Here is a 22,378-nt window from a genome sequence, read left to right on the forward strand (position 1 = left end):
TATAGCAACGAAAATTCAGTACCAACATAATAATCATTCGGTACTTACAATTAATGTAGAGTAGACTTAATGTGTATTCTGAGGTTCAATTTCCACTATATCCGTTGACAACCTACTCTCTGTTGTACTACCTATTCTATTCAAAAATGCAAATTCTTTCGATGTTGTTTGAAAAGATTACTGCAGTATGTAGTAGGCCGTGTATTTACGATCTACCGTAGTGCTCCACTTATACTTTTCTTGCAGTTCACACATTTTTAAATAACGTCTTTCCAGATCGTCGGTTATGACGAGGTCAACCTATAAACTATAATCACCTTGTGCTATTGACTTGAATATTTCAGATTGTTAACCCTTTACCTCACGATTTCCTACGCAATGGCACTCATCGAAATCGTTTTATTTGTTAATAATTCATATTCGTTGTTAGTCTTCGGAAGGGCTTTCAGATTCTGCTTTGTGTCCTCTAGTCGCGATACATGTAGCATACCGTGTTGGAAAATTCAAATTGTATTACGTGTAAAATTAATAAGAAGATTGCGGATGTTATGCGTTCGTGGCAAAAATTAGTAGATCGAACGCAAAACAGCGAGAATAATGAAAGACGCTGAAAATGTTATTCTATGTTTTTATCGGAACTCATCGAATCGAGTTTATCGAACATCGGTATGTTACCAACAGCGATAACAAATGATTTTCATTTGACATTTTACCGTTCATACTTCCAAAGCCAAAGCTGTTATTTCAAATTTTAATAAAGCTCGTATAATAAGTCAGCCGACACCGAAATATAAGACGTGATCGTGTAATTATCGATGTTCCAGGAAGAATCGAGCAATTAATTAGCCCAATCGTCGATCGTTTCATAGGCAACGCAACGTTCAGAATAAAATACCGTGGCCAAGCAGCACCCATCCTCTATAATTGGCAATTGCATGAAAGTCATCGCTCCGCTGCTCGATATTCTTGCAACTATGAAAAAGTGAAAGTCATTTTTTAGCACTAGTGGTACCAGCAGAGCAGAGTCAAAGTATTACCTATATTATCCCACACGCTCCACATAGCGGTATTCAGATTGACGTTTCGGTTAATTATGAATAGCGAAGGGTTCAAGTCGAATTTGCTCATGAGCTCGAGACCTAACGTACCAATCGGAGAAAAGACAGTTCTGCATGCTCGCCGTTGCATTGCACAGATCGGATTCGCTTGGAGGGCGTGTTATCGTGATACGTTGGCGAAATGCAGCTAGCTTCGCGCAGAAAAATCTGGTCCCCTCGGTCCGTAGTGTGTACCATACGTTGTGAGAGGCGCGTTTTCGCGTCAAGAATTCACGCTCCAACACGGGGAATAGAAATAGTTGGCAAGTGGTCGGTCGGTCGGTCAGCGTCCACGGAACTGGTACAGAATGTCGTGGGCGAGATGTCACGAGGCCATGACAATGGCTGTTTGGTACCCCCTCCCCTCCCCTATCCTCCCCACCCACCCAATTGAAAATGTTTCGCAATTTCGATAATCCTCGGCAATAACATCGTGACCTCAATGGACACGCACCAACAATCGTATTTTCTCGTAATCACAGCGAAACTGGATTTTCGATTTCAGGGGCCCTTTCAGGGTAAATGTTGTTCACCAAAATTATGGTAAATTGGACAGTTTAACCGAAACATGAGTACATATCAAGTATTGCTACAATTACGATGCGCTGTTTGTCCGAATATGCCAAGTGATCTGATACTTATGGACCATAGTGTACGTAGTGCAGATGATAAATACGTATTTACAAGAATGGCAAGCGAAATATCGATGTTATACAATCCATAATATTTCAACACATTCGACTATCTATCATAGTATAAATAATTCAACGATTAAATAACAAACGATTTAATATTCATAGAGTTGACAACTTTTTCATATTTTGTACAATATTCAACACTCGTGGCGATTGTATAGAGTCCCGTAGGCTAAGAGTAGTACGTTCATGTCAGATCTGCGATTCAAGTTAAAAGAACGTCGATCAGAGCGACGATAAAAATTGTTCAAAAATATCTCTACATATATGTATGGTTTGTAACATGTTTACAGGGAAGCTGCGATAGCACAGTTTCAGTCGTTTATAGTTGCACAGAGATCAACCACCACACTCGAACACGAGTAATTCTGAAGAAGAATTATTATATTATCTTCGAGTGAGAACATTGTGTGCACTCTGTTCGAGCTAAACGATATAAATTTCGAGTATTTCAGTGGTTGTTTCGTCCCACAGCTTATCCTAAATTAATGTTCTGACATTACAAGTTCCAACAAGAGCAGACAAAGAAACGCAGATAGATAGATTCTTCGGTGGAACGCACAAGTCCGAACAGAATATTTAAGAAAACTTTAGAGAAAATTGTTTATTTCTATGTGATTTTTTATAGTTTTCACTGTTTTATATTTCACCGAGTTAATTTCTTCATAAATGCATAAAAATCCGCAGTCTAGCCACAAGTAATGCAGAAAGGTCAAACGAGAATTTGTTGCAACAAGTAACGAGTAGAGCGCAATTATCATAAATGACCATCGCGTAATAGCTCGCATACAACGCGTTTAATTAATTTTCACAAATCTGTGCAAACTCTGTGTTGCATGTTCCCAAAACCTTATCAGTATCGTTGGTCATCTAATAAGCGTATTTTCGCTCTCTGTTTCCCTAAACGTACCCATCGCAGCTCCGACATAAACATACCCTAAGAAGCCTTATAAAAAGTTCGAGCTACGTATTAACGATGTATGTATGTATGTATACAGTGAAGAGCAAGATTGAACCAATGATATATAATTTTTTCGGAAGCTCATTATTTACAATTTACGTACTTTTATTAAAGTTGTAGAAGCGTGTGTACGTAATTGTAGATTTATTTCAGCTTAAGAAACTATGTAGTTTATCGTTGGGTTTCAACATTCTCGAGCTTCGGTAACACTGTCTTGATAAACGTACGAACAACGATAGAAAGAAAACGGTTTCGCATCGCTGTAGATTTGTAGAAGTTGGATCTGATACGGGTGTAAAAATGAAAGCCCAAGATACGTTTGAAATGATATGAATATATTATATTTCCGTAAGAAATTCGCATAAATATGCATAGCGTATTAATCGTCCATTCATATGGAGTAAGGTGTGTGTACACATAATGATATTAGATTACTTAAGATCAAATTATTTTTTACGACGTAATGAACGATTCAAAGAGTTTTCCATAAATATAGCAGATAAGAAATCGCGCGCGGCGTTCGACGCGTAACATCGATTATTCAACAATGTCGGAACAACGACGAGGCGGAGGTACATACGATCACGGAGCACGGTTTTTCGTGTATCCGTACGCGCGTTTTGCATTTCTTTCGGGTACGCCTGCTTCGATAAAGTTGGTCTGCCATAATACATATAGTTTCGCTGGTCGATCGACAGAGTTCCGAAGCGACGCGACACGACGCGACGTGTCGAACCGATACAATTTTATACGGTGCCCGATTTTCTTTTCTTGTTCCCGGCTTGAGATCACGGAGGTGTACCTACGACAAAAGGTGATGATCATCGGTCCGCTCTCTCTCTCTCTCTCTCTCTCTCTCTCTCTCTCTCTCTCTCTCTCTCTCTCTCTCTCTCTCTCTCTCTCTCTCTCTCTCTCTCTCTCTCTCCCTCTCTCTCTATCTATCTCTCTATCTATCTATCTATCTATCCCTCTCTCCCTCTCTTTCGCGCTCTTTCTCGTTTTCTCTCTCGCTCGTTTCGAGAGCGGGAGAAGGAACACAAGGTGGAAACGGTGCGACGTGAAAGTTTAACCAATTAATATCGATACACGAGACTGAAACCTTTTTTTCGCGTGTCTGTCCCGCCGAAGCGATCCCAAACCCGGGCGCGGACGGCTTCGAGACTAGCAGAAACGCGAACGAACAAACGTTTCCTCGTGGATGTACAGACGGAACGGGGGAGTTCCAATGATCAGGTGACACCGCAGGTGAACAACGATTAGATTCCCGAATCAGTTGCTCCGGGATGATCGAATCTCGCTTTCTTCGCCGACCTTCCTGTTCCCTTGCTGTGTTCCGTTTCTGTTTCAGAGCAATCCCCAGAGTCTCTTCTTCCTCCTCTTATCGTTTGGTTCAAACTCGTCGTTGATGCAGCTCCTTCTAATTTCCCGGTATCCTCATCCTCCTCATCATTTTCCTTGCTATTACGCGGTTTCTTGTTGTTCGGTTTGCCCGTTGTCTTCGAACACGGCTGAACGACCCGCCTTCATCGTCAGATGTTGCGCCCTTCCTTCCTTCCTCTTCCGTTCCCACACTCCCCGTTCGTCTTCGTCGCGATTACATAATTATGCATTTGCCTTTCTCGGCCCAGGGATTGTTCTTCTTGTCAGGCGCGTGTATCAGCGGGTCAATCTTCTCGTTCTCTTCGACATAGTCCCTCATCCTGGAAAACAGAAGACCACCGGTCACATTCGGTCAAACGGTCGGGATTTATTGGACTTTTCAGGGTCTCGAAAGAGTATTTCAGAAGTTTCGAACACGAAATCAGATTAATTGGTAACGAGAACACTGTCCCAAGAAGACGCCCGCGAGACGTCCAGAAATAGTGATTGAAATCCGAAACGAATGATCAAATTGTTGGAAATTGGTTTCGCGGAGCGTAGGATTGCTCTGAATATAACAAGGTTGCAGCGATGCAAAGAAAATCACGGGGAATCGAATAAGGAATAGTTGGCCGTTGCGAACGGCTCGGTGAAAGGGACTCGGCTCGCTCGGCCCTCCTCGCGCCGATTTTGCGTTCAAGGAGAGCTCTGTGTTCCACACGCCTGTGCCTGTGCCTGTGCCTGCGCCTGTGCGCGCCTGTCTTATTACACGCAGCTGATTTTTCGTATTTTCTCGCTGCACACTTCCGAAGACCTTCCAGATACCTACAGAGACACCCAGAATAATTGATGTATTACTCCCACACCTTTGTTGAAATTATTCAAGGAATTCTTCAACGAAATTATTAAACGCCTCGTATTTCTTACAATCGATGCAGACAATTTTCACTTTGCATACAGATCCGCCGTATATTAATAGTACCCACTGTACAAGTCAGAATAAAGAAACATGTAAAAGGAATGTTTTGCATTTACAAAAATAATATCAACGATTTTAAAGCGCTAATTGCTTTTTAATTGCGCTTTATAAATACTGGTCATACCACGCCGGCAAGAAATGTCTCACGATCTAGTTAGACAACTCACAATTTACCAGAAAATGTGAGAAAATTGTAGGCTTTCACTTATCGCTTTATATGTATTAGAAACGAATGTAAGTTGGCTACCGTTGACTGTTTCTACCGCTAATTTCGTCGCTCGTAATTGCATTATACTCTTCAATCAATTGGAATAATCGTGGTCTACAGAATATTTTAATTTAGCTTAGCTTTCGAAGATATATCTCCCTAGAAATTGCTCTCATTTCGAAAAAATAACACAACGGCAACTCTTTGTTGATAGGCTGAGATCTAAAGGACATACGGATTAAATTTTCTTTCAAATTTCTGAATAGTTTATAGTTTAGTTAGAAAGCACAAGATTATCATTAAATTACGTGTATTATGTTATTTATAATAAAATTGTATAAGAGAGCGAAGAGAAGAGTCCTCGCCAAAGCCGAGAGAGAGAGAGAGAGAGAGAGAGAGAGAGAGAGAGAGAGAGAGCGAGAGAGAGAGAGCGAGAGAGAGAGAGAGAGAGAGAGAGAGAGAGAGAGAGAGAGAGAGAGAGAGAGAGAGAGAGAGAGCAAGGCGCTACAATAAATAATAAAAATAATAATCGTCCGCGAACTCGCGAACTCGCCGCGCCGCGCGCCGTGGCACGTGCGGAAGAAGAAAGCGATATTTTACCAAGTGTATCCATAAATAGGAGGCCAGGTGGAAAAGTCGCAGGTGATAAATGTGAAAGGTCGCATATTGCAGTCGGTTCTTAAGGTTATTTATCTGGAAAGGAAGTTATCTCGTTAACTTCAGGCCTTTGCAACCCGGGTTAGAGAGTAAAAACGTCCGACGATATCGTTTCTGGCCAAGATTTCTCGGCAAAGGCGGAGAAGAAGACGATGCGAGTCGAGTCGAGGAGACAGTAGTACCGGCGAAAGATTAGTTTGATCGGAAAGAAGGGAAAAAATGGGAGGTTACCTTTCACTCCGGCACTCTCCGAGTAGTCGACCGCGGAAACTTTTTGCTTTCGGGGTACGATTCGCCTCGAAAACCGCAGACCGGGATAACTTTGCTGGCTGAACGCAGTTCCGCGTTGTTCCGCAACCGGGAACACCATCGAACTTCCCATGTGTTATTAAACCTCGTTACCGATGCATCATCGCGATAGATTCCACGTAAATGCGGATTCCGTTTTAATACCGATCTAGATAAAGATCCCCTTTCTTTCGTTGCTCGTCGCCTGTACCCCAATTTCGAGCACTTCCTAGAACTTCCTATCGGATGAACAATGGTTCGTTCGATGTTTGTTTTTTCAATCCATTTGCTTCGCGACGCGTGATCGTTGCTACGAGGCAAGTTTACTCTCTATACTTTATGCGATGCAAATAAAGATGGGTGAAATATTATTTCAACATTAGGCTTGCGCAGCGCTAAAAGTCACTGTTTTACATTATTTTATATAGGGCGTACCAACAACTAAAGTGTTACAAGATGTTTTCTCGGAATCTAATCAAGATATCGACTTCACTTTTCTTTTCTTTTTTTTTTTTTTTTTTTATAATTAAATAGTCAAGGGAGAGCTATGCTTTTCGACATTTATAAGAAATCTATGATCTCTACAACTTCCACTTTTATGTGGGAAGGTTTTTTAAATTATTTCATTAATTAACCTTAACGTTATTCGAATGTCACCGACTGCGGAAGTTTTACCGGAAACGATGCGTGTCTTTAGGCGAGTAATTACCGGCTTTAAATTGAGAAAATCATTTGCGAGAGGTACTTTCGCCAACAGCACCATCTCCATAAACAGCGCGAATCATGCTTTGTGTCTGAGAGACATTTCTACCATTACGACAATGAAATAGGTATTATTAAACGACGGCAACCAATTTTATCGTCTTCCACTTTCTAATTAGATTCTATTATAGTGCGTACAAATTTGTTACTACAAAGATGTTTTCATTAATTACACAGTGGATCCAAATTGTATTTGAACGCTAAACTTTCGATTCTCGTCATTTAAATTGTGATAATTTCGTAAAAAAAGAAAAAAGAAAAAACAGTACAATAATATACCTGGACTCGTATGAAAGATGCTTGAATCCTCTAATTCCGCCATCCATAGTTTATTTACATCTAAGATATCTTTGCATGATACGACGACTGGAAAACTGTAAAGTAATTCCTAATAAAATTAACCAAGTCCAAAGTAATTTCAATAAAATAAAATAGTAAAGTCAAAGTAATTTATACAGAGTGTCCGAAAAATGTTGTATCTCCTCGAAAGGTATGGTTCCTGAGGTGATTCGAAGAAACTTTTTCCTTTCCTTTGAGAAAATTTTCTCCTCGGCTTTGTTGAGAAGTGATTCACGAAAAACACGGACCAATCAGAGCACGGCTACAGTGAACGAATTCCGGCTCGTCCAATGCCAACGCCACGCTCAGCGGGACCACCCGCTGTGCTAGCGACCGTTTGCTTTTCTAGCGTCCTGATTGGTCCGTGTTTTTCATTGATTACTCGTTAACGAAGCCGCGGAGAATATTTTAGGAAGGGAAACATTTACTTCGAATCACCTCAGGAATCACCCATTTTATGGGAATGCAACATTTTTCTGACACCCTCTATAAAATAAAGTAGTCAGAATCAAAGTAACTTGCAATCGAATAAAGAACTAAAGAACTAAAGACAAAGTGACTTATGATCAAATAAAAAACTAAGCACAAAATAATCACTTTCACGATCAATTTTCTTATTGCTCTTTCGAATGAGCGTGCTGAAACTGAAAGTTTGAACATTTATCAAATCTATTGTTCAACAGATTAACTCGGTGAACGTAACAGGATGACGTTCACTTGAAAAACTTTCATTCACATGTTCACTTCTCCTTTTATTTCTTTGAACAGATTTTCAGTATATCAGAGCAGACTTTCTATTGTTTCCGATGTGCTGAACTTTCTTACACCGTTTTATGTTGCAGTAAACAGGTTAATGAACTTGAAATCCTTCGGCGGACTTACACGTCTCCCGATTCCCGAAAATGTCTAACACGTACCGGCTCTGTGAGAAATATCTAGTAAAGTAGAATTCTTATAGGAAAATTAGAATGGAACTCGTTTATTGTTCAAACTTGAATCAGTTTCCACTGAATCACCTTGCCACTCGTATAAGCGTAATTATACAGTCGAGCGTGGAAGGTGATCGTTAACGTTAACAACGTCAACATTACACGACTTGTGTCAAAAACCTCTAGCTAACAGGTAACGGCGCGCCGCGGCGCTTTTACTCTGCAATCTTCTGTCTGCGAAGAAATCGTGAAATTGTTGTGGTAATTCTATTTTTCTGATTCATTCATAGATCGTACGACGAAGCTCAGGTATTTCCATTGCGTATTAACCTGGCAGCGGTATCTCAGGAAATTTTTCTTATTTCGAGGTCTTATCCGTTACACAACCGTGAGAATTTAATCTCCTCGGAACATCAACGTGGCCCCGTAGTTTCACGTTTCGAACCGGCACGAGAAATTTTGTAAACTAACAGTCTCGAGCTTTCTTTTTTATCGGTACTCGATCGTCCAGTCCCAAATAAATGGTGCTCTCGCTGGAAAAATTAGTCCAATATCTACTATCCAGTCTACTAGTAGTTACCAGACTCTGGATTTTATGCACTTTGGACAAAAACTGAATAGGCGAAATACATTGTCCAAATTGTTACGCCATTTTCGACTTGATTACATTATCAAAAAGGGGAAAACATTTTCATTCGGTCAATAAGAACTTTACCAATTCTTGTTTACAATTTGTCTGTATCTTACGAATAGACTGCGGATTTTATGCATTTATGACAAAAACGCGATCAAATGCAAAACTAGAAAATCCTTTAAAAAAATATAGAAATTAAATTATTGAGAAAAAAGAAACAAACGTGTATGTTGCTTCTATGTTTTCCAGTTAATACAGACAATTTTTATTTTGCATAAATATCCTCAGTCTACTTGTAAGTATACACGGAAGCCATAAACGGGATGGAATTCGCGGAACGTTATTTACTTATCGCCGATTGAATTACAAAGTTTTATTACCCGTAAATTAATAAGCAAACACAATGAACGGATAAGGATAAAAGCAAGTGGAGGAAGAAAAAAAAAAGGTTCGTGAATATGCATACGTAGGTGTATGTACATAGCGGTCATCATCCGTTGTCGTTTAACCATGCAATTTGTACGGTATTATCTCGGAACAGTTACGATCGCCAGGACCAACAACGAACGCAAGTAAGTACGCGATATTGAATGTCTGAAAGTGATCGGTACGCGAATATGCGAATACGCGATTAACCGACAACACTCCACACGTCCAAGGAGAGCCTGTCCCAGTCGCGGCGCGGCTCACCGGTGTAATTCAGCCTTGACTGTTAATTGCTAGCCGCGTGTGGTGGCACCACGCGCCACGCCATTTACGTCGCCGCCGTCCGTGCTTTTTCAAGAATTCTTCGATTCGTCTAAGAATGAAACCGTCGCTGAGCATCGCTCAATCGACGTTCGACGCATCGACTTTCTTCAAGATCACCGATCACCAGCCCACAATCATCTAAAAAATTGTTTCTCATTGAAACCGTACCGTTAAGAAAATAGTTTTTAATCTTAAGTTTTAATTTTAAAGAGCTTTCCCGTTTTAAGAGAATGCTAATTTTTATTCAAATGGAAGTCAGCTGTGTTGGTAAATATGGCGAGAAATTTTTCGAAAAATCAAGAAAATAAGTGATAACGCTTTATGATAATTTCAGTATACAAACTGTAGATCACCCACTGTAGATATATAAAATGTTCACACAAATATGTATTACGTTGGTTTTATCGTTTTCAGACACATGTAATCCTCCAGCCCTAACCCAAACACTTGAATCATGTAAATAGTGCTTAATGCCGTGTAACAACGAATTCTCGTAATGTTATGTAAACAAAACTACCGAATAATCCGTCTATACGTAGGCACAAACGTATCCTTTACAGGATGCACATCAGGTGGAAAAATATACGTGTTATGCATAAATATTTATGAAACATTCACTTGGTAGAAAAAATGACGTGAACCGAAGTCGAAAACGTTACGTTACGGGATTGTAACAGTACATTGCACTCGCTCCCAATATGGACACCACCGGAAACGCGATGCGTGAAAGGAAATCTCGTCGAAAATATGGCCGGTTCTAAAGGGAGTCTACCGTGTACGGTAGACTTGTCAATGTGTACTATTAACCTGCGAACTGGCATAATGTTTAGCGACGACGGGCGCCACGAAATTGCATACGAAAGAGCGCCCTAATTCTCAATTATAACACTTACACTTTTCGAGAGACAATTAACGGTATCGTAACGGTTCGGTCAACGAGGAAACGAGTAAATATTATTGCTCGATGTTGCTCGACGATACAAAGTGATAAGATAAAACGAGCGTCTTTTACAGAGACATTAACCGAGTTAAATAGTAGGATAATCGTCGAGTTCGTAGAACGGCGAAATTAAACAAGATACATATGTATAATGTATATAATATTAAAATGTGAATGACTTGGTTTATTCATAAATTTTAACTTTATTTAATTCAAGAAAATACAGACAATTTCGCAATGAAACACGCAAAAGGGATGCCAAAAATGCAGTTTTTGACATAATCTTACGTGTGAGAAAGTATAAATCGCTTGAAAAAATTTCAACAACTTCACCGGATAATAGTGGTCATTGCTATAAGATATAAAGTATAATATTAAATTAGTAATTATTATTTTTATATTTCGACAAAGAAATATTCTCTATTTTACGTATTTTTCCGAAACATGTTTTCGATTCCCCTTCAAATAAATAAATCTATCTCGCCATCACCATTGATTATTCTATTACTCGGAATATGTGTAATCGTGAAAATTAGAAGGTATGTGCACTGTGATGTATTCTTCGTTATCAAAGTATCTGTCAATTATTAATAGATATACTTAATGCAGAATTTGTTATCAAGTTATTTTACTAATCATTTTCACAGCTTAGCAGAATAAAGACGTACGACGTGTTTCGAAGGATGAAAGGATAGCCTGAACTACTATTATTTATTACTAAATAGTAGTAGTCAACAATGCTTAGCTACATTCTTCAATTTAATTTCATAAAACCGATGACACGACAATATACATACATACATTAACATAACGAGCTTAAATTAGTCCCAGGATTTAATAGAATATCTTAGTATAGTTAAATTAAATATTACGATACTAACTAAATATAAGGCTCTATGCGAATACTGAATCTTTGACCTACACCGAATAAACTATCGATTACAAAGAACAGTAGCAATGACACATTAGATTCTCTAAATATAACAGCACTGTTGCTAACAACGTGGTCCATAAATAGTATACTGAAGTTGTTGAAGTATTAAATACCTTCAATTATTTTCAGCAGCGCGTACAGACCGCCGAACGATAAAAATAGAACAAATCGAAACGAAAAAAAAAGAATAGACGACATTCTAATCAAACAGAAAGCCGCGATATTTTGGCAAAGCGATACAGAAATATACAATTGGAAGATAATATCTTCGAGTCTCACGATTCAAGGTAAAACAACGATATTAATCGGTAAATTAATGCGCGCATAGGAGTAGCAAAACTCGCGACATTCGCCGATCTTGACGAGATTTTTCATAGTGATCACGTAAAAGGCACCATGTCCCGTGCGTCTCTAAGTGGCTTGGATGAGAGGGTGTTACAGGTACGGGTACTATAAACAAAAATGAAATAAAACAGAAAAAAAAGAAAAAGAAAACAGGCCAAGATCGATCAAAAGCAGAGCTAATGTGTGTATCCGATGTGAAAAAACGGACGGTTCGATGAACTTACGCGGCAATACTTCTTGACAGGGGCCATCGTTCCATGCTGGCCTGGTACTTCATGTTCTCGATCTGCTTCTTCAACGCGTCCTTGTCCATGTTGGCGAGTACACTGGGATCCATGGTTATAGCCGCGCCTCTCTTTCGCCAGATAAGAGCCGAATAGCGCTTGCGCCTCTACGAAAAATCAATAGAACTGTCTCTGTATGGGGACTTCTGCTAATGGAACACAGATCTACGTCACCGACAGGCAACAGGAAATTTGATTCTGTTGGTCGTCTGTCTTTTCTTATTCGCGTTTTCTTTCTTTCTTTCTTTCTTTCTTTCTTTTGTTTCTATTCTCGCGAAATTCGGTGAATAATTACAAGCTCGATAACGTTCGTACAGTTATCATAACTAGACTGGCGGACTGGCTTTATGCAAAATAAAAACTTTCCATCCGAATTCCAACAAACTGGTGTGAAATAATTATCTAATTTCTTTCTTAATATGTTCAAGAGATTGGAAATGGCAGAACAGTATCTTCGAATTCTTCTAATGTTTTTACCGTGTCGAATTAGTTCCTACTAATTTTTCTCATAAATGCATAAAATCCGCAGTCTATTCGTAACATTAACACACGTACGCTACCAGCGATAACGCCTCGAAGGGAAAGACATGCGACTTATATATACAGTTACGGAAACGATTATTTAAAGAAATAAACGTTTATCGAATCCGAATACTTTACTTGCATTTTTCATTGACATCATGCACAGCCACCTTTAATTTTGATAAGCTCCAACATCTAAAATCGGGCTGCGCGGCTGGATTCCTTGTTAAAATCTACACAACTTTGCCATGCGAACCATCCCTCTAGGTCCAACAACTCACGAGATATTCGACCAAATGTCGTTCGAACCCCATACTTTCAGGGCTGTTTTCACCCCTTCAATATCAACAATTGCCGCTAAAGAAATATCTGTCTAATATTTTTTTCAAGAACTACGTCCACTCAAAGTTCCCTTAGGAATGACGTTTGCCCTTTAAAACATACAGGTTGTCCCACCAAAGTCTGCCACCCCTAATAACTTTTTTTATTTATAAAGACACAAAAGACTGTTTACGGAGAAAGTTATTGTTATCGTTATGTCCTAAATTTAGTAGGAGTAGTTATTAACAGAACAGATTGGAGCAGAAATATTTAAATGGGACTTGAAATTAGTTAGGTACAGTGTTAAACAGAAAAGGTATTTATTACTGTGCTACTGTGCAATATAATTTCCATTGTTACTTGCGTTACATTGCCACATGCATGATAGTATTCCAACGCCATTCTAATCCGTAGATACGTACGTTTGTTCCGTTTAAAACTAATTCTATGTCTGAAAATGCTTGACCACTGGCCCTGTACCCTTGTGACGCTACGAAACTAATTTTAAGCCAAAAATACACTTGAAAATTTGTTCATATGAGGCTTCGATACTGAGAAAATCGAGTTGAAAGTTTTGGCAAAGACACGCCAGTAGATATATAGTAAGTCATGATCAGACTATACCTGCTGTTCAACAGCGCGCGTGCTTTTGACTTTTCAAACCAGTTTTTCTTAACAACTAGTTCTACACTTTCGACTGATTTTTCTAGAAAAGTTGACCCCCTCACGATTGAACCATAATTATAGGGACACTCGATATATTCTGATAGTATTTTCCTCGAGAACAGGGTGCAAACTTTCGACAGCTACCATGTTGGAACTTGTCAAGTATCAAGTCATCCTGTAAGTAATTTCTTTTCGTACCATTGACAGTAAAACAAACAATTTATAACTTTAAATAACACATTATCCAGCATTACTACTTTCTGTAAGTTTAAGTGTGCTCATCTTTACACGTTAGAAAGCGTTCGAAACTTTCCATTGGCCACAATAAATATATTATTTATAGGTCAATTCGCAGAAAACTACAATTAAACTGAAGGTACATATATTGTTACGAATTCCATTAAAATTTCAGTCGAACAAAAATGTTTAACACATCGATTGTAACATCCATATCATATAATAGATGATACAATAAAAGTTACAATATGTAAGAACAAAACTTAATTGTTAAATCTAGACAAATAATTGCGACATCTAATTGTAAGTGTAGGATGAAATCGTTTTAGTAAAGTATGATGGCCACACTGCGGGGCAAAGTAAAAAGGCCAAAATGTAGCAATTCTAAATAAAAAAAAAAAAAAAAAAACAAATCATTAAAAAATTGAACCGTATTCCTGTATGTTTTGTCACCTTCTGTAATTGGTCATCGATCAATGGAGAAATTCGTTAGGAGAGTACCCGTGCGTTGTTCATATATGCTTTTCAGTTACCATACGATTTCGTAAGGAACGTACCGAGGGTTGGTACTTACCCGTGGAGCTTTGAAATGTGTAAAGCGTGAAAAAGGAAACTCGCACACGTGTCACAGGCTGTTTGCTGAATTTTGTCGAATATTTGAGTGGCACGGTAGCACTCACCTTGCCGGAGGTCGATAAAGTTCTGAGAGTAGCCGACTCTTGGCAGGTTTCTCGATTCGCTTACGGAAGCCTCAACAAAACTCGGCAATCTAATTTGCTGGTAATTTACCTGCCAATATGTCCAATCATTGTTGACATCGAATATTTTTTTCAGAGAATTCCGCGTACCGCGTACCTACAATCGAACGTAAACGATTACTTTCACGTAGACTCTTGCCGAGTTATCTTTCTGCAAATTTCGTGTTTCGGAACGATTTAACTCTGATCAGAGCAGTCCAATATATAATACAATTCGACCGATACTGTGTTAGAAGAGTAAAGAAGCTTTCTTATTTGGTTTTCTCGCGGGAATTTTTATTTCGAGCAAAATATCTACTAGACAGGGTTCACAGAATCGCCAGCGTTTTTGTGATATTTTCTCACAAAGGAAGAAAAATTGTTAGAAAAATGTAGAAATAGGTAGCCACCAAATTGTCCATAATCTAACTGCTGAAACTCAATAAAGTGGCCCAGGAAAGTGTTCGAACGCCCTCTAAATCAAAATAACTTTTTAAAAATTTGACCAAACGACTTGACGTTTTTTTCTGACGAGATACTGTTAAAGACTGTCAGCCTTACGGGAGATTGTGTCACTCGAATAATTAGATCTTTTTTTTGTTCTTTTCTTAGCTGTGTTTATTTGTGCCTAACATAGTTAGTCTACTAACTTAAACCCGGGATAGGATAGGTTTTCGTGAAGATTTTCAATCCTAACCGCTTCGGATCGGGATGCCGATGGGATTGCGACATCCTTTTTTTTTCTTTAACCCTAACCTCTGACCCTAGCCCTAAAAGCTAGCCCTAAACCCAAAAATCTAACCCTAACCGCTGAGCATAGCCCTAAAACCTAACCCTTATGGGAATATCGGCCAGAATCATTTGTTTTGTTCTTTAGGGGTTGGATATTAACAGTTTTTTTGAGGTCTTAGTTTTTTTGAGCTGGATTCTTTCTTTTCCGCAGTAATTTGCCCCTTTACTGGGTTTTTTTTTTTTCTAGGGTGATGGGCGTTTAGGAGCTGCAGTAGTCCTTAATTCCCCCCCCCCTCTTTCCTCTCAGGATCCTCCTTTTACTATTATTATTTAATTTAAGTCTCTTTTTCTCGTCGTGCGGCTTACTGAATCGCTCCGGATTAATCGCACCAGTTTAGAAATCTAATCTGCTTTTCTCAATTAATTTTTTTTTTTTTTTTTTTTAGCTTCTAGGAGAGATAAAAGCCGAGTCGGCGAAGCCGACGAGGCGCAAAGTCGCCGCGATGCAGCGACTTCGCGCCGAGGAGGGGCCTAATCTTCCGAAACAAGTCTTAAATTGATCTGTGCGTCCTTCTCCTTCTTTTCGATCCCTTCCTTTTTTCTCCTAAAATCCTTCGTTTCCGAGAAAAAGCATCCTCCTGCTATTTCTAAGCACTTTTTGGAAATTTTTTCCTACTCCCTCCGACCTCCTACGCCGTGACGTATTGGTTTAGCATCGACAATGCGTAGCCGCAAAAAAAATTTTTTTTTTTTTTTTTTTTTTTTCTCCCCGCTCAAAATTGGTAGCTATTGATAAACTATTGATATGAATATTAATGAACTATTGATGTGTGCACTGATATCACTCCCTACTATACCACTTTATTTTATTTTCTTTAGAAAATTATTAAGAAACACTGAGATTGTTCATTCCTCAATATTTCTACTCCACTCCACTCGCGGTTTATGCAATATCAAAACTCTAACTAACTTTCTTCTCTAATGACTTCCTACAGAGAAGTTTCCTTACACACAATAGTCCTAACCCTAACCCTAAAAACTTAACCGTAACCAACAAAAACCTAACCGTACCTCCAATAAACCTAACCCTAACCATTCACACTAGCCCTGAAACCTATCCCTAATCCTAAAAGTTAACCCTAATTATCGAAAACCTAACCCTAACCCTAAAAAGTTAATCCTAACCACCGACACCCTAACCCTAACCTTTCCAAAACTAACCATAACCCTCCGAAAACTAACCCTACCCCCCTCCCAAAACCTAACCCTAACCTTCCGAAAACTAACCCTAACTCTACAAAAGTAACCCTAACCTTTCAAAAACTAACCCAAACTCTACAAAACTAACCCTAACCCTCCGAAAACTAACCCTAACCCACCAAAACCTAACCCTAACCCTCCGAAAAGTAACCCCAACTTTCCCAAACAAACCCTAACCTTCAAAAAACTAACCCTAACTCTACAAAAGTAACCCTAACCTTTCAAAAACTAACCCTAACCCTCCGAAAAGTAACCCTAACCCACCAAAACCTAACCCTAACCCTCCGAAAACTAACCGTAACCCACCAAAACCTAACCCTAACCTTCCGAAAACTAACCCCAACTTCCCCAAACTAACCCTAACCTTCCAAAAACTAACCCTAACTCTACAAAAGTAACCCTAACCTTTCAAAAACTAACCCAAACTCTACAAAACTAACCCTAACCCTCCGAAAACTAACCCTAACCCACCAAAACCTAACCCTAACCCTCCGAAAAGTAACCCCAACTTTCCCAAACTAACCCTAACCTTCAAAAAACTAACCCTAACTCTACAAAAGTAACCCTAACCTTTCAAAAACCAACTCAAACTCTACAAAAACTAACCCTAACCTTCCAAAAACTAACCCTAACCCTCCAAAACTAACCCCACACCTCTAAAACTAACCCTAACCCCCAGAAAGGGTTAGGGTTAGGGTTAGGGTTAGGGTTAGGGTTAGGGTTAGGGTTAGGGTTAGGGTTCCCCTGGGATAGAATTTCGGAGGCCCTGGTCTTCCACCAGGTGCCTCCGTACCTTAGGAGGGTGATCGGGGACTATCTCTCCGACAGGAGCATAGAATATCCTGGCCGGTACGGGATGATTCGCAGGAGCGTCGTGCGGGGGGTTCCACAGGGCTCGGTGTTGGGCCCGTTGCTGTGGAGCCTCGCGTACGACAGCGTCCTGCGGGAGGGGATGCCTCCCGGTGTCAGCCTAACGTGTTACGCCGACGACACGTTGGTGCTTGCCACCGGGAGGTATACGAAGGAGGCCGTCTGCCTGGCGGAGCGCGGCGCGTGGCGCGCGGTACGCGCGATCCGGTCTCTGGGCCTAGAGGTGTCCGTCGCTAAGACCAGGGCCATGTGGTTTTACCACCGGGCCCGGCTGGCGGCGCCTCCCCGGTGCTGGATCGCCGTGGGGGGGGGAGCGGTCGAGGTCGGGTTCCAGATGCGGTACCTGGGACTCGAGCTCGACGGCCTGTGGCGTTTCTGCCGCCACATCGAGTCGCTAGTGCCCCGGGCGGAGAGGGCGACCGCTGCGCTCGGTCGTCTTCTCCCGAACCTCGGGGGACCCTGTGGACGGGTGCGTCGCCTGTTCGCGGTGGTGGTGCGGGTTTTAGTCCTGTACGGAGCCCCTGTGTGGGCGTACGATGTCTTGGCCGGGGGGCGTAGCGGTGTGCGAGCACTGCTGCGCCGAATCGAGCGCAGGCTGGCCATTGGCATCGTGCGGGGGTATCGCACCATCTCTTACGCGACGGCGATGGTGATGTCGGGGCTTATCCCCCTCGAGCTGGAGGCCCGCGTGTTGTCGGACGTACACGGGTACGCCAGGGACCTCCAGCGGAGGGGGATGGCTCCGGATCAGGTGGCGCTCGATGTGGCGGAGTACAGGGGCCGCGCTCGGCGGGCCGCCGCCCGGGAATGGCGCGAAAGCCTTCACGGGACGGAGGAAGGAGGGAGGCGGGCCGTTCGGGCCATCCTCCCCGTGTTCGACCGGTGGAACAGGGGATGGATGGGGCATAGGGTCTCCTACCGAGTGACGCAGGTGATGACCGGGCACGGTTGCTTCGGTGTGTACCTGTGTCGCATCGGGCGGGAGGCCGAGGAGGCGTGTCACCACTGCGGCGAGTCGCGGGACACGGCGCAGCACACTCTGGAGGAGTGTCCAGCGTGGGCGGGTGAGCGCCGTGCTCTGCGGCGCGCAGTGGGCCATGACCTCTCGCTTCCGGCTGTCGTCTCGGCGGCAGCGGGCGGCGAGGGGGCGTGGAGAGGGTTCGCCTCCTTCTGCGAGCAGGTAATGCTGCAGAAGGAGGCTGCGGAACGGGGTCGTGAGCGAAATCACGATCCCGGCCGAAGGGGTGGGAGAAGGAGACGCAGGGCACGCCCCGGGGGCGTGCCTCCGTTGCGGCGTCCTTAACGCGGGCGGGGGCGCCCTTGGTGATCTCGAGGCGGGGGACCGACGGTCTCCTTATACTCGGTTGCCAATGGCGTCCCCGGAGGCCGTCGGACGTCTCGGGCGGGGGCCCGGACGTCCATCGGGCGGCCTAAATTGGGGGGGAAGGCTTCACGTCGTCCGTTGCGTGGCGCCTTCGGATAGAGTAGGATAGGGTGGAGGCCGCGTCCCCCACCCAGGGAGGAATGCTAAGGCGGGGGCACACCGGATAGACATGCGCGCGCGGACCACGGGTGCCCCCAGGAGCCTAGGGACGGACGGGGAGGAGTTAGTGGGTATACTCGGCATTGCACCCACCAGCCGAGGAGTCCCACATAACCCGGCCCACTCCCCCCCGGGAGGGGTCGGGTATCCGTAATAGTGATTACCTCCTCGGAAAAAAAAAAAAAAAAAAAAAATAGGGTTAGGGTTAGGGTTAGGGTTAGGGTTAGGGTTAGGGTTAGGGTTAGGGTTAGGGTTAGGGTTAGGGTTAGGGTTAGGGTTAGGGTTAGGGTTAGGGTTAGGGTTAGGGTTAGGGTTAGGGTTAGGGTTAGGGTTAGGGTTAGGGTTAGGGTTAGGGTTAGGGTTAGGGTTAGGGTTAGGGTTAGGGTTAGGGTTAGGGTTAGGGTTAGGGTTAGGGTTAGGGTTAGGGTTAGGGTTAGGGTTAGGGTTAGGGTTAGGGTTAGGGTTAGGGTTAGGGTTAGGGTTAGGGTTAGGGTTAGGGTTAGGGTTAGGGTTAGGGTTAGGGTTAGGGTTAGGGTTAGGGTTAGGGTTAGGGTTAGGGTTAGGGTTAGGGTTAGGGTTCAGTACGATTCGAGTCCTCGCAGGAGACAGTCGGGAAACCCGTACTTCAGATCGGTTCCACGCTTTTTTCTGAATTAAAAGAGGAAATTAAATTGAATAACAAATTTAGTACATAAAGTAAATAAATTGAAGCAAAAACTAATACGGTTTTATTGATGAAAAAGGTAGAAACCAGTGGATAAAAACAGATTTGTGCTAAGTGGACACTTTTTGGGAAATTAGTTACAAATACTGTAAAAGTGTAGTGGTGGACAAACTTTGCCAAGGGGAAAGCCGTTAAAATACGGCAGAAGCTGCCGGGGCGGTTCCCCCCCTTAAAAGTAAAGTAAATAGTTTAAACAATTAGGAAAGTAGGAAAAATAGATTTCGTTAGCTTTAGTTGAAAAATAAAGGGATAGTTAGAGTAGAGTAGAGTAGAGAATAGTAAAGGGTAATACTTATAGCAAATAGATACAAATTATATAATTAGAATTTAGTCAGTTAATAAGTTAAGTAATTAAATAAATTAAATTAAATAATAAGTTAAAAGCATTAATAGTAAATAGTAAGTAGGGTATAATAGTATAGTGTAGATGTACGAAGAATAAAATTACGAATTCTAGTTAGAAAGATAGAGACGGCAGTAGAGGGTGAAGCTCCGGCGGCACGTTTCTACTGCTGCTGAAACAAAAGAAAGCGAAAGAAAATTAGTTTAGATACCTGAAGGGATAAAAGGTACACGGAATAAACAATCGGAACGTGTTTAGGGACTGAATAAGGAATAGAAAAGCAACCGCTATAAGAGAAAGTAGAGTTAACGTGCGAGAATTAAGCGAAAAAAGATAAAAAGCACGGAAAACAAAAGAAGAATAGGAAAGGTAGAGAATAGGCAAAGTTGATCCGATTAGGCTGAAAATTAATATATAAATATTATCGAGTACGGGCAATAAGTGAAGGGAATTCGGAGAGCTTCTCTCCCCCCTGCGACAGAATTTCGGTTTCCCCCTCCCCTTTCTGAGATATTGGAAAAGGGAGGGTCGTTTTGAGGGAGGACCGGAAGGGAAAGTAGGGGAACAGGTAGAGGGTGCCGAGCCCTTCGAAACGAGCCGTCACACGACCTAATCAGATCAAGTAGAGTTTGGCCATATACCGGGTGTCCGAAAGGCACTTAGACGAAACCGGATAAACTGAGGTCGTGGGTCCCCTCAGGGGGCAAGAAGGGACAGGGGGCGATAGAAGGGGAATAACTATTCCCCAGGGTGAAAAAATTTCGCCGATACCCCCCCTTTTTCACGAAAAACAGGCCCCTGCTAGGCGAAATAGACGTCTGACCGAAAAACTTTCTTCGGACCGATCGACACACACCTCGAGACATACACGAACGAAAAATAAAAAGTGGGGGTTCGCTAACGGAAAACCCCCTCTTCGCTCTTGGGCGGAACATAAAAAAGCAGCTTTTTCGAAGGAAAAAAGGGTTAGAAAGCGAAATTAAGGAAGCTATTACTAAGTATACCGTGCGCGCTGTACTTAGTAATCCGTTTCAACCCAAATTCGATACGTTTTGAAAAAATTAGTACGTCGAGTTTCATGCGGTAACTTAGTTTATTTTAAGCGAGCGAACGTAGTTTTTTAAATAAAGATAAGGCGATAGAAATAGGTTGCGATCAAGCGTAAAATTAGAATAGTAAGATAGAATTAAGTTTAGTTAAATCGAATAGTTTTAAGTTAAGAATTTTGTCATAATCACGAGTTGCAAAAGTTAAAATACAGAGGAAATTTCGATATTAATCTCTATTTTAGTTTCTTATCCCAGATCAACCTCCTGATTTATATACCTATAAGAATTAGGATAAGGAAAGGAACGAAGGGGTAGGACAGGATAAGTTAGGGATAGCTATTGAAATAAAATATAAAAATCCCTTCTGATAGGTGAGGAAAGTTTAGGAATAAGGGGGGGGCGTAAGCCCTCGAGGGAGAAATTATGGACAAATTCTTTTCTCCCAAAACCCCGAACACCACGGATAACAAAAACCTTCCGGTCGAACAAAAAATGGAAAAAACGGGGGAAAAAAGACAGAGGTCAAGTAAGGACGAGGAAGACTCGGGATCTAGTACGGACGCGTCTTTTGTATCCCCGGTGGTGAGGAAGCAGAACAAAAAAACCAGGAAAGAAGATAATTTAAATAAAACAGTTTTGGATATCTCATCGGATGAGGAGGAGGGGAGTAACCAGGAAGACATCCTACAAGCAATAAAAGATTTGGGAAAATTATTAGCCAAAACTAAAATATCAACGAGAGAATTAAAAAATTACACTGCGGATCCTAACAGTAAAACTAAAAGCATTATTAAACTTCATGCTGGCCAGGCTGATAGAAATACGGAATCAATTATAATTAAATTAAAAAATATAGAACTAAGATTAGAAAATAAAAAATTAAAGGATAGCATTCATCTTAGGGACATAGGTACCCAGAGCTCGCCTGCCCAGACCGGATACGGCCCTACGGCAACCGAGGAAACGAAACCCAGGGGAGGAAAGGGAATGAACACAGGGAAAAAAGGAAAACTTCCAAGAGGTGGAATTACAAGCGAGGACCGAGATACGGAAACAGAAGACGACAGGATAGAAAGAAGAAGGGAAGAAAAGGGTTATAATACAGATTATCAAGAAGACAACCCCAGAGAAGCCGAGAAATTCACACTAGTAGAGAGGAAAAAGAAGGCAGAAGAGAAAAGACAAGCGAATAAAAAGAAGAAAGAAGAAGAAG

At 41.7% G+C, this 22,378-nt stretch overlaps 2 protein-coding genes across 3 annotated transcripts in view; both read right to left on the reverse strand.

Annotated features, from left to right (window-relative positions):
• Positions 1-22,378, reverse strand: part of LOC143355836 (uncharacterized) — a 92,379-nt gene that overhangs the window by 69,885 nt on the left and 116 nt on the right. The window lies entirely within an intron of this gene.
• Positions 1,869-14,714, reverse strand: Ggamma30a (guanine nucleotide-binding protein subunit gamma-e). 2 transcript variants are annotated; one of them, XM_076790948.1, is made up of 3 exons: positions 14,482-14,623; positions 12,102-12,268; positions 1,869-4,453 (listed from the first exon to the last, which is right to left on the reverse strand). In XM_076790948.1, exons 2-3 carry the CDS (start codon positions 12,212-12,214, stop codon positions 4,348-4,350), a joined length of 219 nt encoding a protein of 72 aa, XP_076647063.1. In that variant the 5' UTR covers positions 12,215-12,268; positions 14,482-14,623; the 3' UTR covers positions 1,869-4,347. The 2 variants fall into 2 exon arrangements, with proteins under 2 accessions (XP_076647063.1, XP_076647064.1); XM_076790949.1 differs by lacking the exon at positions 1,869-4,453 and adding an exon at positions 11,473-11,982 and having other exon boundaries at positions 14,482-14,714.

Source organism: Halictus rubicundus, chromosome 7 (genome assembly GCF_050948215.1).
Source record: "Halictus rubicundus isolate RS-2024b chromosome 7, iyHalRubi1_principal, whole genome shotgun sequence".
In the NCBI taxonomy this organism is placed as follows: Eukaryota; Metazoa; Arthropoda; class Insecta; order Hymenoptera; family Halictidae; genus Halictus; species Halictus rubicundus.